We start from the raw sequence: 22,052 nt of genomic DNA, 5'->3' as shown, positions 1-22,052 counted from the left end.
ATGCGTCCAGCTCTGCACTAGTAGTATAGGCCTGATGCTGAGTAGGAGGCATATCATGCGTCCAGCTCTGCACTAGTAGTATAGGCCTGATGCTGAGTAGGAGGCATCTCATGCGCCCAGCTATGCACTAGTAGTATGAGCCTGATACTGAGTAGGAGGCATCTCATGCGCCCAGCTATGCACTAGTAGTATGAGCCTGATACTGAGCAGGAGGCATCTCATGCGCCCAGCTCTGCACTAGTAGTATGGGCCTGATACTGAGTAGGAGGTATCTCATGCGCCCAGCTCTGCACTAATAATATGGTCCTGATGCTGAGTAGGAGGCATCTCATGCGCCCAGCTCTGCACTAGTAGTATGGGCCTGATACTGAGCAGGAGGCATCTCATGCGCCCAGCTCTGCACTAGTAGTATGGGCCTGATACTTAGTAGGAGGCTTCTCATGCGCCCAGCTCTGCACTAATAATATGGTCCTGATGCTGAGTAGGAGGCATCTCATGCGCCCAGCTCTGCACTAGTAGTATGGGCCTGATGCTGAATAGGAGGCATCTCATGCGTCCAGCTCTGCACTAGTAGTATAGGCCTGATGCTGAGTAGGAGGCATCTCATGCGCCCAGCTATACACTAGTAGTATAGGCCTGATGCTGAGTAAGAGGCATCTCATGCGTCAAGCTCTGCACTAGTAGTATAGGCCTGATGCTGAGTAGGAGGCATCTCATGCGTCCAGATCTGCACTAGTAGTATAGGCCTGATGCTGAGTAAGAGGCATCTCATGCATCCAGCTCTGCACTAGTAGTATAGGCCTGATGCTGAGTAGGAGGCATCTCATGTGTCCAGCTCTGCACTAGTAGTATAGGCCTGATGCTGAGTAGGAGGCATCTCATGTGTCCAGCTCTGCACTAGTAGTATAGGCCTGATGCTGAGTAGGAGGCATCTCATGCGCCCAGCTATGCACTAGTAGTATGAGCCTGATACTGAGCAGGAGGCATCTCATGCGCCCAGCTCTGCACTAGTAGTATGGGCCTGATACTGAGTAGGAGGTATCTCATGCGCCCAGCTCTGCACTAATAATATGGTCCTGATGCTGAGTAGGAGGCATCTCATGCGCCCAGCTCTGCACTAGTAGTATGGGCCTGATACTGAGCAGGAGGCATCTCATGCGCCCAGCTCTGCACTAGTAGTATGGGCCTGATACTTAGTAGGAGGCTTTTCATGCGCCCAGCTCTGCACTAATAATATGGTCCTGATGCTGAGTAGGAGGCATCTCATGCGCCCAGCTCTGCACTAGTAGTATGGGCCTGATGCTGAATAGGAGGCATCTCATGCGTCCAGCTCTGCACTAGTAGTATAGGCCTGATGCTGAGTAGGAGGCATCTCATGCGCCCAGCTATACACTAGTAGTATAGGCCTGATGCTGAGTAAGAGGCATCTCATGCGTCAAGCTCTGCACTAGTAGTATAGGCCTGATGCTGAGTAGGAGGCATCTCATGCGTCCAGATCTGCACTAGTAGTATAGGCCTGATGCTGAGTAAGAGGCATCTCATGCGTCCAGCTCTGCACTAGTAGTATAGGCCTGATGCTGAGTAGGAGGCATCTCATGTGTCCAGCTCTGCACTAGTAGTATAGGCCTGATGCTGAGTAGGAGGCATCTTCATGCGTCCAGCACTGCACTAGTAGTATGAGCCTGATGCTGAATAGGAAGCATCGCCTAAATCAGGCATATGCACACGACAAGACATCGCAAGTGTGGAGAGATTGCTCAGACCACTTTTTCTGAGAAATGCCAGTTTCCTGCCGTTAACCATGCAAAAGTACGGAACAGTTCAATCTAGCAGATCTGTTACGGCATTGTCGTGGGCGTGTAAGCCAGTGTCAGTAGTGCGCGCCCGGAGATAGGACACCTGTTTCAGGTGTATCTCCTATACCCAGTATGGGGAGGGTGCATGTCCAGATACTAATGATGGAAAAACAGTGGGCTGGGCGGCATTCCCCATTCAGACAAATGGCTGTTCGGCATACACAGATGGGGTCTTGCCAGGGCCGGCTCCAGGGGTCGTAGCACCCTGTGCCGGCCCCCTCCAGAGCGCTCTATAGTCACGCGCGGCACCGAAAAGGGTGTGTGGCCTAATTACCATAGGCCACGCCCCTACGCGACATTATTAGGAGGCGTATCCGCCTCCAAATAACGTCAGGCTGGGGGTAGCCTAACTAGCTGGGCTTCCTCCAGCCCTCTCCCGTCACTGAATGGATGCCGCGCGCATGCGCGCAGCATCCATTCAGAGTCTCCGGGGTCCGGCACCGCCACACAGCTGAGGCGGTGTGGGTCCCCAACCTCCCGATTTAACCACCCGCGGGCCACTTCGGCCCACGGGTGGAACAGCAGGACAGTAATGTCCCGCTGAAATCGGGATGTTAGAGAGGGGTGCGCCCTCTATGGGTGGCGCCCGTGTGCGACTGCTCAGGTCGAACACCCCTAGAGCCGGCTCTGGGTCTTGCATTAGCACAAGCTAGTAAGCAGGATACAAAGTCCACATGGAAAAGTGGCAGCAGATGCACTCGACTATGCGTTAGGCTTACTTCAAGTGTACATAAGATATACTTACACCCTAAGAAGGTCATAAGCACAAGAACATTTTCAAACATTTGTTTTGATGCCAAAATTAGTTTTAATTTCAATACAAATCCCTCTATTACACAGTAGGTAAAATCTTCCTTTAAAACAGACAAAATAATATTCAAAATACGCCCAACAAACTCATCTAACTTGAAGTAAAAAAAACACCAATCAGTTTCTGAGGTGACTCAGCAATCATCCAATCAGAAGCAGCTAGGTAGTGGTGGCAACTGTCATCCTCATCAGTAAGTATTTGCACAAGCACTCGGGCAGCAGCCAGTAATAAGGCTTCTAACATATATGTGTCTCTGGGCTGATTCAGCAAGGAACGCAGTTGCTTATACGCATGCCCTGCTGTTCCACCCGCGGGAGGTCGGGAGGTTGGGCACCTCCACCGGAGAAGAGGAATGGATGCTGCGCGCATTCAGTGCAGGAAGGGAGCTGGGGGCAGCCCAGCTACTGACGTAGTGCTGGGCTCGCCCCCAGCCTGACGTTAATGGGAGGCGTTCCACACGGGCACGCCTCCAAATAATGTCATTTAGGGGGCGCGACCTATGGCAATTAGACCAAACCCACATTTTCGGTCCCGCACGGCAAAGTTGCGCACAGGTAACGGGCGCTTGAGTCCCGTTCTGAACAGGGAGCGCCTCCCCCTATTGATGCTTATCGGGTACAACTCTGGAAAGCTTTGCTTTCTGGACCTTGATACATAAGAGAAATGCAATAATTTTGCCGTTAGTACATCCCACCTTTTATATCTTAGAGGACCAGTTGCATAGTTGTAGCTCCCTTACCTTTGTCTATGGCCTCCTTCAGCCGGTCACGCTTTGACTGTAATTTACAGATGGTACTTCTCCCCGCCAGATATTTCTGTAGCTTCTGCATATAAATAAGAAATATACAAAGTCATAAATGCCCATATTGGCCAGTAAAAAGCTTCTAAGCTAGCCAGTGTCATATACAAATATGCGAGGGTGATTTATGCGTCTGCAGTGATTATCAACAAGAAGCCATTTCATTCTCTGCCAACCCATAGACTCCCAAAAATTAAATGTACACAGTTAAAGCATAAAGGTAAAATGCTATGATCATTCTCACCCTTAATTTCCGGGTGTGTTATACGATATCGACACTCACATGTCGACATTCAGAACAACCAAATTATATCGACTGCATAATGTTGACAAGGTCTTAATGTCAACATGATCAGACTGTTCACAGAGTATGGACAATGGGATTTTAAACATAAATCCAACCCTAACTGCAGCCTAAACCTAATTAAAGTCTAATCCTAACTTTAATTGAATTCTAAAGCTGCATATGCACACAACGATTTAGTAAATGAACGATTTTAGTAAACGATGTTCGTTCATTTTTTCAAGGGAAAAATGAACGTAAATCGTTTACTAAAATCGTTCATTTACTAAATGTAATGAATGATTTTTTTAAACTACAAACGATTTTTGCATATTCCCTTACTGATAATCGTTGAGTTGGTCAGTCTGACTGAACTACAAACGTGAACACGCATGAATGATAATCGTTCATCGTTTTAACTCAGAAACTGAACGATTTTTTCAACGATTGAACGATAAATGATATCGTTATCGATAATCGTTCAAAAAATCGTTGTGTGTGTATGCACCTTAAGCCTAACTCTAACCTAACATGGTCAGTGTCAACATTCTGGACATGTCAACATCCTGAATGTCGACATTCAAACACTGTCGACATGATGGTGTCAACATTCTAAATGTCAACATACTGGCTACATACCATTATTGGTGGGGTTAGTATCATTATTAGAAGTTACTTTAATTTAAGAAATGTTCCCCCCCTTGTACTAAAACAGTCACATTCTCTAGCACAGCATTTACACAATATATCTGCTAGCACAGCATTTACACAATATATCTGATACAAAAATCTAATTATTAAGTACAAGATGTTATTAATTATTGCTGTGACGCACAGATTATAGACACATATGTCAGACGCAGAAGCCTTGTCTCTTCACACCCGGAATGATTCAAGACCAGTACCAACCTGAGCAAAGTTTGCATTTTCAAAAGGACAGGTGCACAGATTTAGTTACAGTTGTATGTAAATGTCCGAGCACCCCGGATCAGATTGCATGTTTCACGTAATCTCTAAGTACAATGAACAAAATGATAGGTGCCTATTTTTACGTAATGTCTGTAAGGCTCCCAAACTAGGCAAAGATCTCCAAGGACTCCCAACAAAAGCAAAAAATTTGCCCAAGGAACACACACCCGCTGCAATGTCATCACACCCCTGATAGTCTGTTATTACTGATTTATGGTTTGTTGACTTGATTGCTTATACCACTGTATAACAAATTGTGATCAAACCCCAACCAATTGATATTTTATACCTCTCCCGGGAAGCAAGGTAAAAATTTTATAGCACAATTACAATTAATTCGCTGAATTTAGCAGATTGAAAAAACAAATAAAACAAGTAGTGAAAGTGACATTTGCTAAGATTTGGGCATCCTGACACTAGATTATATAATACTTGTTCGTCGGCCTTTAAACTCATATGGCTTGTTAGGCTTTAAATTAGACTAGTGGAAGACCCTTTCAGAGTTGTATATGGACCCTACTAAACTCTCAGGATGTTCGGTGTACGCAGAGCTTTTAACTACCATAGGCTCTGCTAAACAGCCGACTGAGGGCTTGAAATTAAACAAATATTTTAACATCTAAATATAAAAATATCAAAATGATTCCAGCTTAGAATTATCCGAAACATCCGTAAAACAAGAAAATTAAAGGGTTAATGTTGCAGCCAAGACAAGAACTGGTAGAATTAAAATTAAATTCTGATAGAAGCCACAAGAAATATTGGAAGAAAGAAGGGATCGATCCAAAACTTAGCTCAAAATCAACCATGTAGATCATGTACAGTACATGTAGATCATGTCCATGTAGATCATGTCCATGTAGATCATGTCCATGTAGATCATGCAAAGACACCGAGGACTATTATCCAGACTTGTGCACTAGTTGTGAAGCAGGAAAGAATTCCTTAGGCAAGAATAGAAGGGTTCTAGGGGAAGATTCAATTCTTCACCATAGCCACAAACTGCCTCTTGGAATGGTCTGGAGAAGGCACTTTGCGGCCAGTAACAACTCTAATGTACCCTTTCACTGTAGGAAAACTATAGCTGTTCAGCTTCTGTTATACACAGTGATGAGCGCAGCTGAACATTGCGATGACACATCGCAGAGAATTGAATCTCCCCTTAGCGGGCTACAAGGACTGTTTGCAGTGACGTGCGGTGAGGTCAATGGCTGGGGAGGCACACATGGAGATGGGTCTGAGTGCTGGGAGCCTGTCTCACCCCCTACTCACTGTAACTCTCCCCTCACTGCACTAAGCTTCAGTATCCATTGTTTCTCCTACCTGCATCACTGTGTCTTCTCATGCAGCTGCTGACTGAGAACCGATTTCTAAACACTGCAGTGCACTTCCTGGTCAAATGACACATCCAAGGTGTCCATCAGTGCTCAAAGCATGCCCCCCATACTCAGAGGCATATTAGCTCTCTTTCTGTGCAGCTTACTGCAGGTGGTGTGGCCCCACCCCCAGCTCTGCAAGCAGTGTCTGACTATAGAGAAGCTGGGCTGAGCTGGTTACCGCCTCTCTCTCGTCTCCCTACAGTCCCAGGGAGCTCCACAAAGCTGGTGAGTGTTAACTATAAAAATTATTACAATAAACAAAGAAAATATTTATAAGTTATAAATATTTTCTTAGTATTATTTTACTCATTTTTATATCAGATCACAGGAGTATGCCTCCCCTGTCTACCCTGACTGCACGTCCTTGAATGTTTGGCAGCTGGGATTTCAGGTTTTACTGTACTGACTGACAGGAGGTCTAATTTTAACATATGTCACATTCACCGCATTTTGCAAAATTCCATTATATTCAGAAGATGAATACATAAATTCTTGTAATTGCAAATTCTAATGTGCGAAAATATGTTGTTCATTTGCTAACAGATTCAGTGAAACATGCAATATGACCTGGGATGCCCATACTTTTTCCTACTGTAATTGCACATCGCTTATTTCAGCAATATAATGACACTTAGGGGTAAATTTACTAAGATGGGAGTTCTATTTAAGAAGTGATGTTGTCCATAGCAACCAATCAGATTCTACTTCTCATTTAGCTAGCAGCTTCTAGAAGATAATACCTGGAATTTGATTGGTTGCTATGGGCAACATCACTTCTTAAATAGAACTCCCATCTTAGTAAATTTACCCCTTAATGTTAAACAGTTGTGCAGTTAGCAGTACAGGATAACGAGAGGGGTCATTTGTGGTAGGAATACTCGTCCCCCCAGGTCATGCTAATGGCCCATTCTTCTGCTGATGCCTGCAGGAGAATTATGAATCTCAGTGCTCAAATCAACCAGCTGCTCTGGGCAGATAAGTGTAAATCGTACACGACAGACCATTAGCGAGGTGAATAGAACATTAGTGACACGTCAGTTGTTTGTCCTGAATGGCAGAGAGGCTGTACATCAGAGTCACATATAGGGCTTGTTGGACGTGTGAGGGGCTAATGTAAAAAAGCACTGAGTGAATCTGTTCTTTAAAGCGAAACAGTGGGCCTGATTCAGAGCCGCTCGTAAGCGGCCGCTCGTTCGCTCCGAGCGATATTCGCATATCTGCGCATGCGTATGGGTTGTAATGCGCATGCGCCAACCAGTCAGTGCGGTCGGAAATTGTGTGCTCGCAAAATAGCGAATGCCTGCTAATTTGAGTGACAGGATGAGGCGTTTATGGGTGGTAACGGGGGAACGTGCTTGAAAACGGGGAGTGGAGATCCGAACGCAGGCGTGCCAAACGGTCAAAACGGGCGTTTTATGGGTGTGCATAATTAACAAAGCAGCGTCATCGACCACATCACTTGGTTGTCTTTTAGCCTGAACTGCTCGCATGATTGCGGTAGGAAAATGCTACCACAAGCACTGCGAGCAGTTCAGGCGCCTTTCGATGTACTCGATTAATCAAATAAATAGCGGAGATGACGTATGATGCGAACGGCCAAGGGGCGTCTTTACAAAATAGCGAGCGCATGTTTCGTTCGCTCGCTCAGACATAGAGGCGTCAACAGACCGCAAAGAGCGAGCACTCAATTTAAATATCCGGCCCCTTTTTCTGAACGAGCGTCCGCAAATAGCGTCCGGCTCTGAATCAGGCCCAGTGTTCAAAGTGTAACTATGGGCCTGATTCAGAGCCCATAGTAAAAGCTGCTTGATTGCTATAGGCAACTTCTCCACTCATTAGAAACCTTAATACATCTGCCCCTTAGTTCCATGCACAATATGCGGTAGCAATTAAAGCCGAATTGCGATCAATTCTGCCATACGAACTCCACCTCTCTCTGAGAATTTGTTCTCATCGTCCTCACCCCATCTCATTGTAAACCCCACTGTTATTTCTTAGCGTCCTCACAATATTTCTAGTCCCACCCACATCATAACAAGCCTGGCATCCAACCTATTCTGTTCTTACTGTGACATAGAAGGTCTCTGTGTCCTGCTGGTTGGCTCGTCGCTTTACTGTGCTTGTTTTACTGCTGGTGTCCGATCCTGTGGATTTAAGAGATTCCGTAGACTGGCTGGTCTGAAACGCATCTGACAAGTCAAAGTCGTCAGCTCCAATGAGATCCAGCAGAGCCTGAAGAGTCGCTTTAAGTGTCTTGTTTACCTGCAGAGGTAAGAGGGGAGGACACGCGAGTATTGTTGGTAGGACAATCATATATGTATATAGGTATATAGATATATACACACATGTATAGGTGTATGTGTGTAGATAGATAGATAGATAGATAGATAGATAGATAGATAGATAGATAGATAGATAGATAGATATAGAGGTAAATAGGGTATCCGGTCAGAATGTCGACAGGTTTTGAATGCCGACATGGACATAAGGTCGACAAGAAAAATTACATGTTCATAATGTCGACAGTACACTTTGTGTTATTTTTAGGGTTTGGTTTAGGGTTGGAATAAAATATGCAAATAAAAAAACCTGTATGTTGACATGGTGTCGACGTGACAAACTAATACCATGTAGACATTTTAACCATGTCGACATTTGCGAATGTTGACATATTGCTTGTCATCCTAATGTCCATGTCGGCATTCAGAATCTGTCGACATTCTGGTGTCAACATTCTGAATGTCGACTTTTCATACAGCACCTGACTGATATTCTAGGAGATAATAGTTGGCACTCAGGTTCTTCAAAAAGTACAAATTGTATTATAGAGCTGCCTATTATCTATCTATCTATCTATCTATCTATCTATCTATCTATCTATCTATCTATCTGTATAATGGGTTATCTTAGTCTCCACTCTTTCTCCCGCCCCCTGGCCCCGCCCTACTCTCTGTCCGGCCCCGCTCCCTCTCTGCTGTTCCCCCACACACTCTGTTGTGGCTCTGTCCCGGCAGCTCCGTCAATATATATATATAATACTGACATAAATTACTTCATAAACACCTGTGAACTTTTTATGCTCAATAATAACAAAGAAGTTCTTGTTGAAAGAAAACAAGTGTGAAAATGCCAGACCTGGTGCATAACGTACCTCTTCTGTTTCTAGGTGCTCCTTTTCCAATCTGGTCTGAATGTGTTGGAACCGAGTAATTAGTTCTTGGTGAAACAGTGGCTCAGACCGAACTTCAGATACCTGAAGAGAGACATATTGTGACATAAGTTTTTAATAAAAGTATACAATTAACTAATTTGATCATCTAACTCTAAAGCTGGGTACACACTAAACGATGTACCCAGCGCGATATCGTGAGTGGCAGGACCTGGCAGGGGTGCCGGCATTGGCAAGTGCATACACACTTGCCGATGCTGGCAGCGACGGAACGACAGCGGGGGTCAAGCTGCAATCGGCAGCATGGCCCCTCTGCTGACAATATCTCCCATCGGATCTGCATACAGGTCTGACGGGCGTTGTCGCTGATGACGAGAGAGAGCGCGCATCGTCAGTGACATAGAGGGTGCACACTGGCAGATGTGCCCAATATGTCGTCCGATCCGCTGGAACGGACAACATATTGTCTAGTGTGTACCCGGCTCAATTGACCTCTCCTTCTTCACTGATCTGATGTCCCAATGACACATAAAGATCAACATACCCCCAATATGTTTACTCTCGACCCAGTTGCCACCCCTAAATGCTTAGCCTCAACAATACCCCTCCGGCATTGGTGTCTCACTTATCTCTGTCTTCTACTTTATTCCTAATTTAATCTATCAGTCTCATCTTCATCTTCAAAATATTGCTAGAATATATCCTTTTCTTACCCAAGATGCAATCAAACTCTCTTATCATCTCCCCCTTCTCCTACATGGCATTCCTCTCACGTATATGTCACTGCTTCAATCCAACCTATATGGCTCTACAAGAGTGATCTTTCTTTTTCCTCAGGAATCCAAATCAAATTATTCAAATGAGCCACCTCACTTAAAAAGCCCTCAACAACCCCATCCCTTCATACATCTCAATGTGCATCTTAATGTTGTCACTCATGTCCTCTTAGATCGTCTTGTCTCTGATAATCACCTCACATTTCCCACCTACAAGACTTCTCTCGTGCTGCTACACAATTACCAAATCCCTACTACATCTGATCAGACTCTCTCAGCTTCAGATCTTTCAATGTTCTCTGACAGCCCAGATCTTTACGAGATCCTATCATTCTCCCACATAGGTATATACTCGCCAATGACTCAATCGCCACTCATACTTGCTCCTCTTGTCTCAGCTGCGTTCCTTTTACCTCTAGAATGTCAACTATGACAAGTAGGCCCTCCTACACTTGGTTTTGATTTCTATGTCATATCTACATTGTATATTCTGGTTTTATACAGGTTCTGTTTTCTCCACTACCTGGCCCTGTGGTGCCTTACACATCATAACCATAATAATAATAACAAGAAGTGCACTTTATTATAGCAAAACAGCCAAGACCCCCTACCTCATCACCCTCATGGGGCTGGAAATCAAACCGTGCTGGAGGGCAGAAGGCATCACTGCGCATCTCCATCATCTTGTTCTTGTCTGCTAGCGCATCTAAGTTATCCACAGCCCCCTCCATGGCCTGAAGACCTTGCTGCCTAGAGGCCTGGATCCGCTCCTCAGCCTGCAAGTACACTCGCAGCGTCTTCCCCACAGACAGGTGAAAGCCGAGGTCGCAGCACTGTCGGGAACAGGGAAACCGCACATTACTGAGGGACAAATATGAGGGCGTTGAAAACAGAAGATTAGGATCCTCTTACGTCGATGAGGTCACTGATGTCGTGGATGTAGTAGTTATTGAGGTTGGAGTTCACGGTGTTCAAGTTAATGAGATATTCATTGCGGGCCTTTGTACTCTTTTGACTATTCTCCAAGTATTTCTTCAACCTCTGGAAACAGAAAACAATCTTCATGTACAACACCTGGAACCCAATGACCAAAATGTCCCTATATACACTACGCTCACTGGGGTTATTTACCAACCGTAACTATATGTGCATGCAACCCACATTACTTGGTCTGTCTTCTGAACTATTTAATATCTCATGATGGTTAGGGGACAATGGTTCTACTTTTAGTTCATGTGTCACAACTTTATATTTTGTTTATTTATTAGCATCTGTTTATGCACACATATTAATGTTCTTTCGTTATCAAATGCACCTTCACAACACAAAATTATTCCCACTTTACCCAAATTAGCCCCACTTCAATGGTTTTGTGGACACAACTCTGTCTACTAACAATCAGAAGACCACAATATGGACTCCTGATTTGCGACTGGCACACATTCTCCATGGAAGCCTCAAATCTGATCATATTTTCCCTGCCCTACAATTGTGAACACTTGAACAGTTCACATTGATGCTGGTTTCAGTGTGTAATATTTTCAATACAAGTAAATGGGACATAGTTATATTACCGGCGGCCGGAATGCCGACCCGGGACTAAAGATAGATATCGAAATCTCGACGCCTATCTATCCCGATGCCAAAATTCCAACAGCCAGCATCCCGAACGAAGGTAAGCGGGGCTTGTTAGGTCTGGGGTGGAGGGTTAGGTTTAGGAACCCTAGGTGGGAGATTAGGGTTAGGCACCCCCAGGAGGGTTAGGGTTAGGCTACGGGGAGGGAGGGTTAGGCCCCACCGGGGGCGGATAGGGTTAGGCACCCCCTGGGGAGGGTTAGGTTTAGGGTGCGGGAAGGGGGATTAGGGTTAGGCACCACCGAGGGGAGGTTAGGGTTAGGCACTGGGTAGGGGAGGTTATGGTTAGACACTAGGGGGCGGAGGTTATGGTCAGAGCCAAACTAAGGGAAGGTTAGGGTTAGGGGGGAGAGTGGTAGGGATAGCATACTTACCACCTCTGTCGGGATGACGCTGTTGTGATTTGAACGGTATTTCATACTTAACCCAAATAAACTGGCATGCTTGTATCTATTTTGATTGCGGCTTTGTGATAATAGAGTAGTGCAACACAAACAGAACTCGTAGTTACAGTAGTAAAATGTACTGTGACACTGACATCTTCAAGATGATACTCACAATTCCCTGATAATATTGAATTATTTATCAGGATTGCAGACAACTTACAGAAACAGTTTCTCCAAGGCGACCCCTCACCTCTCTATTAGATGTCCGGCATCGATCTCCCAACCCACAGCACCACGATAAACCTCCAGACCCACTCTATCCTAATTGGCTGGTATTAAACTCATGTCTTCTTTTCCCTGAGGCTGAGGGTTTCCTAGTTCTCTATATATAAAGCTTACTAGCCCTGTTTTAATGTAGCCCCATCTTGAAGTTTGCCAGCAGGAGTGAGAGCAGAACCTCCTTTAGATCCCTTACTTTGCCTTACATTGGGGCTCATTTAGGGACAACAAACAAAAATGTAATTGCAGAGCAAACGTTGTTAATTCCTCTGCATTTTGATGTCAAGTATCTCCTGTGCGGCTCCTTTTATATATGTTCTGACATTAAGATTTTGTGTGGCCCAGAGTTTTTGGATGTGCAGTTCTCAGTGTATTTCAATATTTTTCAAAAACATCAAGAACTAATGAGGGTTCACTTGCTTGTATGTATACAGTGGTCTACTGAACAGACACAATATCGTAATGGGAAACAAAATTGTCAATACTTACAATACAGACATTTATATTTATATTATACTGCTTACTTTCTCCACAAGCCTCTCGCTCTTCTTCAGCGAGCTCCGCCTCTGCCCCCTCTCAGCCACCGGAGAGCTTGCGGTTTGCTCGCTAACTTTGCCCGTGCGCTTTTCCTCCTGCTTCTCTGCCTCCCTCAGTTTGTGCTCAGAGTTTAGACAGTCGTTGTGGTAAAGCTGATACGTCTTCATGGCCTGTGGATACAGTGCAAAAGTTACTGATCCAAACTGAACCGAGGATCTACGCAAAGTTTCTATCGTAATAACTTGCTCTCTGTAATTGGTTAAGGCACACAGGGCAAGTCATGTATAATCAGTAAAGGGGTGTTCGTATCTATTTCTCTATACAGGTTGAGTCTCCCATATCCAAAATGCTTGGGACCAGGGGTATTTTGGATAACGGAATATTCCGTATTTTGGAATAGTTGCATCTCATAATGAAATATCCTGGGAATGGGACCCAAATATACACATAGAATGCATTTATGTGTTATATACACCTTATACACACAGCCTGCAGGTAATTTTATACAATATTTTCAATAATTTTGTGGCTAAAGCAAAGTTTGTGTACAGAAATTAAATTCATTTAGGTTTCATATACACTTAGGGCCTGATTCAGAGCTGAACACTCTGACCAGAGCGCTCGCTCTGAATCAGGGCCGTCCCAGCTAAATTTGGAGCGGCCTCCTGGCCACTCGCATAGCTGTGGGTGACCACCCACTGCTTATGCGAGCGGCCAAAAAGATGGTCGTGATGGTCAAGACCATAGCGACCATCGGGCTTGCGACGAGACCCTGCGGTAGGGTCTCGCTTCCGCAAGCCCAGGAGTGATTTTGGCTCTATCAGAGCCAAAATCACTCCCACTGACATCATTACTGATGTCAGTGGGGCCGGACTCAGACGGTAGACGTTCCCATGGGAACGCTTCCGTCTGGCAGTCACGCCCCCGGCACGCCCACCAAAGGGGGCGTGCTGTCAATCAACATCGACAGCACGCCCCCTTTGGTGCGAGACCCGGAGCGACGGAGAGCCCGTCGCTATCCGGGTCTCGCGCATGCGCACGACGGAGCTCCCTCCGTCGTGCGCATGCGCAGTGGGGCAACATCGACCCGTTTGCGAGCGTCCTTTGCTCGCGAACGGATCTGAATGACCCCCCTAATACCCACAGCCTGAAGGTAATTTTATACAATATTTGTAATAATGTGTGCCTAAGACAAAGTTTGTATACATTGAACCATCAAAAATCAAAGGTTTCATTATCTCAGTCATGCCAAAATTATTCCGTATTTCGGAATATGCCGTATTTCGGAATATTTGGATATGGGTGACTCAAAATGTACTACATTAAGCTAATTCAAGCCTGGCGGTAACATTAGGCAATCCTAGGTGGTAACCAAGGGCACCAATGATTAGGGAAGCCTGGAACACAAAATGAGCGACATGATGTAATTCAGTCATTTTATCGTGCACATCCACACTGAGCACTGGAATGAAGGAGAAGCAGCTTCTTACATGTAAAAAGCTGCTAGCGGCTTCTCCTTCATGTCACAGCAAAGCGGCACACCCTGAGGGCGATATTTATCAAAGCTTGGATAAAGCGGAGAGAGACAAATTACTAACCAATCAGCTTCTGTCATTTATCAAACACAACCTGTGAAATTACATTTAGAATCTGATTGGTTAGTACTATGGGGCAAATTTAATAATGATATTCTTGTTATCATGCATTATTAATCTAAAGATGGGGACACACTTGTCCAATCCTCAGCAGATCAGACTGCAGCTCAGACTGTTTATACAATCCTACTGCAGACCTGCTCGCAAATTCTACATCCAATTTTTCAGCAGATCTCAAATTTGCTGAAACAGTCTGCTGAAAGCGGCTGTCACTCACACAGAAATGTACATAACTAGGGGCAGAGCTACACTGCACAGTATGAACTGTGCGGGCTAAAGAAAAGGTTCATTTTAAAGAAAAAGTGGACGACTTAAGGCTGGTTCAGTTAATCAAAATTGAAATCCTCACGCAGGGTTTTTTATGCCTGCAAGTAGGCAAAAGGATGGTTTCTTATGCTGGGTACACACTTAACGATGTCTACTCAGCCAAGGTGTAGTGCGGGGGTCCTGGTATCTCCAAGTGCGTACACACTTGCCGATGCCGGGAGCGACCGTGCAACAACGGGGGGTATGCTGCATTCGGTGTGGGAGCGTGCATCGTCAGCGACATTGCAGGTACACACTGTCCGATGTGGACAATATGTCGTCCGATCGGCCTGATCGGACAATAATATCGTCCAGTGTGTAGCCGGCTTTAGTGTGTGACACCAACTGTCAAATATGGAGGAAGAAGCATGATGGTCTGGGCTTTTTTTTGCTGGATCCGGAGTCAGCGACTTGCACAGCGCGACTGGCACTCTGAACCAAAGGAACTAATGCAGTATTTTGCAGCACCATCAAGATCCTCTTGTCTATACTTAGCTGTTCAAGGGTTCATCCTATAGCAAGATAATGGCCCAAAACACTCATCCAGGCAATGTCAGAACTGCCTTCAAGGAAATTGATAAGACAGTAGACTTCAAATCACAGAATGTCCAGCACAGTCTCGAGACTCAGGGGTCTATTTACTAAGTAGTGTTAGGAGCCAGAGTGAAAAGTGATAAGAAAGTGATAAGGTGCCAGCCAATCAGCTCCCAACTGTCATCTCACAGGCTGTGTTTGAAAAATGACAGTTGGGAGCTGATTGGCTGGCACCTTATCACTTTTCACTATGTCTCCTAACACTGCTTAGTAAATAGACCCCTTAAACCCCATTAAGCTGGTTGGGGATGAACTGGACAGAAGAGGGAAAGCAAAGCAACCTGCAACTGCAACACAATTATGGGAACTTCTGCAACAGTGTTGGAAAGAATGCCACAAGTGTGTTCTCTGGCTAAATCTGCAAAAGGTGGCTACTTTGAGGAATCAAAAATTTAGGTTGAATTAAATGATTCTATAATTTCTTTTTAATCTCCCAACGGCTTATGGGGTCTATTTGCTAAGCAGTGTTAGGAGACAGAGTGAAAAGTGCTAAGAAAGTGATAAGTAAGGTGCCAGCCAATCAGCTCCCAACTGTCATTTTTCAAACGCAGCCTGTGAGATGACAGTTGGGAGATGATTGGCTGGCACCTTATCACTTTCCTATCCCTTTTCACTCTGTCTCCTAACACTGCTTAGTAAATAGACCCCTATGTCTTCTAAGTATTTATTTTAGAGTACACAATACAGACAAAGTTCTAACACATCCAGCTTGGAATTTCCACGGTCAGGAACATCATTAAGAAATATTGCATTATGCAGAGGAACACCTAATTCACCATCTTCCTTTTATAAAAAGAAATGGTGCGCTCTGTATTAACTTTACAGACCACTAAGCCAGGTAGCTGCTAACACAGTGGGGTCTGCACCCCACAAATGGAAACATACAAAAGGAAAAATATGAAGCGCTTACCCTGAGTTTAGTAGATGAACCAATTAAAATATGTATTAATAGGTCTCAGTAGTAATCAATACAATAATAAATCAGTTGTATAAATCACGACTATAACATCCATAAATAACACTCTGCGTGGTGCAACAGAGAGACAATAACTACACAAATCTCTAAATGTGAAATGGATTAAATTAGCAATGCACTCAGTCAGGTAAATTGCAACATTGTATTCTTTCACTTCTAGCATTTATTCATTTCTGCAGTCCCTCTGATACGATGTATTTGTTTAAATATTTGTTTATTTATAGATAGATATCCTTCAGTGAGGGAGTGAAGCTGAATATCCTTTTAATTGGGAACAGTGGGCCTGATTCAGACCCGTTTGCTATCTGCGTAAGCTCGCTGGATGCGTATGCAAATTTGTCAAAGTGACGCCACGGGAAGCGATCGCTTGCCAAGGCATAAGCACGCCCACCATGTCTTAGCGAGCGGACACTTTGTGTATGCGTACGCCCAATCACACAGGCAGAGCCGCCCACCAGCAACACGTCATCTCCAGGAAGTGTATTAAAACATTGGTACATCGAGCACCATCGGATGTGAACGCAGTGCTTGAGGTAGCTTTACCCTACCGCAAGCATTGCGAGGAAATCAGTGTAAAAAAAAGCTAAGTGACGTGTACTATGACGCTGCCTGTTAATTATGCACGCCTCTAAAACGGCGTTAGAACAATCAGGCACTCCTGCGTTCGCAAATACAGCCCCCCGTTTTTACTGGACTGCCCCTGTCACCACCCACAAACGGCCTCTCCGGTCACTGACTCTGCTGGGCTGGCTATGCTGGGCGAACGAGCGGTCTATGATCGCATTGTGAAGTTTGCATACGCATGCGCAGATTAGCAAACATTGGCAATAGCGAGCGCACTGCGGATAGCGTCCGGGTCTGAATCAGGCCCAGTGTTCCTATAGGAAGTGAAAGGAGGAACAGACAGTGAAAGTTCCAGTGTGGGTGTGGTGATAATTATCACTCCACAGTGAAGCGGTCACTTTAAGATATAGGCCCTCATTCAGAGCCGTACGCTCTGAGCAGAGCGCACGCTCTGCATGAGGGCCGGGCTCCTTTTTCATGGAGCGTCCTCCTGGACGCTCGTATAGCTGTGGGTCACCACCCACAGGCTATACGAGCGTGCATTTTGATGGCCGCGATGGTCGTGACCATCGCGACCATCGAAATTGCGAGCCGGAGCCTGCGGTTGAGGTTTTCAACCGCAAGCTCCGGAGTGATTTTGGCTCTATCAGAGCCAAAATCACTCCCACTGACATCACTAGTGATGTCAGTGGGCCGGCTTCTGACGGGAGGCGTTCCCGTGGGAACGCCCCCGTCAGGGAGGCACGCCCCCGGCACGCCCACCAAAGGGGGCGTGCTGTCAATCAACATTGACAGCACGCCCCCTTTGATCGGACACAACGAGCGAAGGAAAGTCCTTCGCTCGTCGTGTCTGGCGCATGCGCACGACGGAGCTCCCTCCGTCGTGCGCATGCTCAGTGCAGACCATCGACCCACTTGCGAGCGTACAGCCGCTCGCGAGTGGGTCTGAATCAGGCCCATAGACTGTAAGTCCATGTATTCTCCAATATACAAATATATAAACTGATGTCCTGTAAAACAGCACTCAAATGGCCACTTGGCACTCCTGTTGGCAGACGTCGGCTCTATCCTCCGTGTTCCCCGTAATGCTATTTGCCCTCAGGTGATTCTGAGGAGGGTGCCGCCGAAAACGGATACCCTGGGGTGAACGGCTGAGCGGACCGTAGCGGAGGCACGATTTTTCTATGTGGCAGACGGGTGGGCTGACGGACAAGTACCGGTAAAGTACAGAGCAAAATCCTAGATGTTCCTGTGAGTCCTTGACGCGTTTCTCCGGGTATAGCAACCCCCGGTTTCATACAGTGGTTGGCCGTCTCCCCACATGCCAATCTCTGTATGGAAGCATGTGGAGAGACGGCCTGGGGCTGCAGGATCTTTTTTTTTTTGTGCAGGTTGGGGGGGGGGGGGAGAGATTACCAGGTTTTGGTAATTGGAGGGGTGCCAACTGGGCATCCAAATCTGGGGTTTGATTTTATTAATTATGGAGAGGGGGCAGTGGGTGTCTGCTCTGGGGCATGAATTTATTAATGGGGAAGGGGGGTTCAGTGGGTGTCCAATTGTAGGGACCCCAGAGCATTTCTTTGCCCAGGGCCTACAATGTTGTTAAGACGGCCTTGTGTAAGATCTACATGTAACAGTTTCTAGAAGTAAACCTACTCTACAACCTGACCACAGAAGTCACTGTCAAAACTAAACTTAGGGGTCTTTGTATCAAGCAGTGAAAAGCATGAAAAAGTGGACTAGTGGCGAAGTTGCCCATAGCAATCAATAATTTTTTTTTTTTTATGGCCTTTACTTGATAAATGCTACTTCAAAGCTGATTGGTTGCTATGGGCAACTTCTCCACAGGTTCATTTATCCACAGTTTTCACTGCTTGATACATCAACCCCTTAGATACTTAGATATGGCAGGAGTGATGAAGCCATAGGGTAACTTTTTGAACACAACCATAATATAAACACACAAAAATATAAAAACACAAAGCTACTACTTTGTTGATTCTTGTAATGGTATAAATACACTATTTTTGCAGAAGTTTGCAAATGTTTCCTCTCGGAGGCAGGACCTCTAGATCTGAAAGCCAGTAAAGAATGCAGAAATGTCGAAACTGGTTTCAAAATGAACAAAATAATCCACCCACCTCACCCTCGGGCCTTATTGTGTTCCTCCCTTTTCTTCCCTTCTTTACTATATTTTATGTATAAAACGTAATAAATATCAATGTTGGAAAACAAAACAACATATTAGATGAATTTACCATCATTCCCATGCTGCCCCTTGAACCGTAAAGCCTTGGCATTTTCCCAATTTGCCTGTACAGTAAATACTACTCCTAATTCTGCTTACTCACCTTCCAGCTGTCCCAGTTCAGTGTTTTCATTTTGTGACATATTTAGCAGCCTGTATGATAAAAGGGCTGGATGCATCAAAGCATATTTTGTGGTCAAACCTCCGAAAATGAAGTTTTCAGATGTTTGGCCACTTACCGCATATGCACCAAAATCCGGAATGCAATACATTCCGGAGCTTGGATGCGATTACCCAATAGAAGCCTATATGATTCTATTTGCATTTCCCCCTGAGAAGGATCCAATCTGATAAAGAGTTAGTTAAAGTGTAACTATATTCAACACTATTTCCAGAATCATAGCATTTGCTGTACAGTGAAGTATTTCTCTAGTAACCATGAAAGTCCATTGTCAGCAAGAACAAAAATCACTTTCACATGTAGCCTGTAATGACTCTTTTTCTTTAGCTTGGTTTAATTTTAAACTTTCGTCCCAACTTCCTAAAGGATCAACTTCAGAGTCACCCAAAAACTGAAGAAAGAGGACCAATAAGGGTTAAGCCAGACCAGTCAGAAGCTGGTGCGCACAGGGCTGGAAGTTCTGGGGTCCACATAGGCGGTGTCACCCGCAGACCCTCTCTGAAGCGTCACCTTTCTTTCCCCAACCTCAGGCGTTGGCATCCAATCCTGCTCAGATGCTGGCATCCTCATCTGATGGGGAGATTTATCAAAGCTCAGAGAGATATAAGGGCATATTTAATAGTGATATTCTAGTGACTAGTCTTAATGGTGCTCCAACCAATCAGCTCCTAACTGTCATGTGTTTGAAAAATTAAAGTGAGGTGCTGATTGGTTGGGGGCTTGGTTTTGTATTAGAATGATTGCCGCTTTAAAAGGACAGGAAGACTCGCAGGAATTCCCGCAACGGCTGCAAGTCGCACCCTATGACATAAGCCCCTATATAGTAATTGTGCATTACAATGTGCAGAAATGTCACATTTAAAGATGTATCCTGCAGAGGCGTGTGTTACATTTTGCTCACTTTTAAAGAAACATGAATATGTAAATTGTGTGCATACAGCACACACATTATATACACAGACACCCATCTGTCATTACAGGGAGGATTCAATTATCGTGAGTGAGACGGGAGCTCAAGTGAATGGCAGGTGGGCAGAGTAACAGACTGTACAGGGGAGGACTCCATTAAGTGATTCAATTCTACCAGCTTTGGGATGTTAGTCAGGATACTGATGTTTTGCAGAATTTTGGCACAGAGTAAATGCAGTAAGTCGCCCCATACCTACTATGACTTCTAATCTCCCCACCACCACCATCCTCCACTGAATGGGAACAGGTGGACTATGGGCCTAATTCTGAGACATAGGCAGAAAATGCTGTGTTTTGGCCGCAGGCACGTCTGCGACTTTATGCTAATATCAAAGCCCTTCCCTGGTGTACATCCATGCGTCCCAATGTGCAAGGACACACGTAGCCTATATAGAGGCTACATTACGGTCTGGTGCGACTTTAGACGCCATCATCGAAAGTTGCACCTACCCTATGGCGAGTGCAGTTTCCCAGTCTGAGTATGGCCTCCTATGCCAGCGGCTCCACGTCTATGTATGCAACCGCTTTCAGCGTCACCCCAAGATAATCCCATAAGCCGCAACTTCTCTGTGCAACTTTTTTATCTACCCCCTGTGGCCTCCCAGTCACCGGCCAGGAACGCCCCCAACATTTCTGCTCCTTTGTGTCCTAACCTGTACTGTGACTCTGGGCCTGATGCAGACCCGGTCGCAAGTGCTGAGCGCTCGCAACCGGGTCGATGGTGGCCCAGAGCACATGCACATGACGGAGCCGGCTCAGTCGTGCGCATGCGCGAGACCCGGATAGCGACGGGCAATCCGTCGCTCCGGGTCTCGCACCAAAAGGGGCGTGCTGTCGATGTTGAGTGACAGCACGCCCCCTTTGGTGGGCGGGCCGGGGGGGTGGCTGCCCAGACATCACAAGTGATGTCAGTGGGAGAGCTTTCGGCTCTGTTAGAGCCGAAAGCTCTCTGGGGCTTTCAGCCACGAGACCCTACCACAAGGGTCTCGTCGCAAGCCCGATGGGCGCGATGGTCTTGACCATCGCAACCATCATCCTGGCTGCTCGCATTAGCTGTGGGTGGCAAACCACAGTGATTAGAGTGACCAGGAGGCCGCTCCATAAAAAAAAAAAAAGACGCCCTGATTCAGAGCGCGCGCTCTGTCAGAGCGTCTGGCTCTGAATCAGGGCCTCTGTGCGAATCACGACTCACGAGTATCGTCACTCAGACGCATGCACAGGCGAATATACATTGGCCTTCTGCGTGAATATCGGAATAGCGCCTGACTCAGATTCAGGCCCTATGACCGTCAGAGGAGAACAAAACGCTAGTAGACCTCCGACAGTCCGAAATATATACACCAGAATAGCACTGCTCATGAGCGCCCCCTACAAGCAGAGCCCCTATAATTAACAAGTACCTAATTTAGAACCACATAAACATATGACATCAAATGTGTACGCTCGCAGTCTGGGCCAAAGGTCATTTATATTCTGGTGACACCATGTGATCATCTTGCTCATCCGATGCCTGCACTCACCCCTTGCAGCTCCGACACTAACTTCATCAAATCCTCCTGTTGCTGGACTCCAATGTCTTTACTCTGTGCGGGAAGAAAACACAGACAGGCGAAGAGTTAAGCAGAACTCTCTGTAAATAGATATGTAAATAGTTATGCAAATATAGCCATAAACAGTGTC

At 45.6% G+C, this 22,052-nt stretch overlaps 1 protein-coding gene across 2 annotated transcripts in view; it reads right to left on the bottom strand.

The window, feature by feature from the left end:
- Positions 1–22,052, bottom strand: part of ARHGAP4 (Rho GTPase activating protein 4) — a 142,035-nt gene that overhangs the window by 43,175 nt on the left and 76,808 nt on the right. For both annotated transcript variants that reach the window (XM_088443157.1, XM_088443848.1), the window contains exons 4-10: positions 21,893–21,955; positions 12,867–13,049; positions 10,955–11,083; positions 10,654–10,875; positions 9,249–9,350; positions 8,165–8,359; positions 3,407–3,491 (exon numbers count right to left, since the gene is read on the bottom strand). In XM_088443157.1, the coding sequence (XP_088299283.1) occupies positions 3,407–3,491; positions 8,165–8,359; positions 9,249–9,350; positions 10,654–10,875; positions 10,955–11,083; positions 12,867–13,049; positions 21,893–21,955 (979 nt within the window). The remainder of the gene's footprint in view (positions 1–3,406; positions 3,492–8,164; positions 8,360–9,248; positions 9,351–10,653; positions 10,876–10,954; positions 11,084–12,866; positions 13,050–21,892; positions 21,956–22,052) is intronic.

Source organism: Taudactylus pleione, unplaced genomic scaffold, assembly GCF_031769625.1.
Source record: "Taudactylus pleione unplaced genomic scaffold, aTauple2 ptg000002l, whole genome shotgun sequence".
NCBI lineage: Eukaryota > Metazoa > Chordata > Amphibia > Anura > Myobatrachidae > Taudactylus > Taudactylus pleione.
Note: the sequence above shows the minus strand (reverse complement) of the source record. Positions and strands in the feature narration are given on the sequence as shown.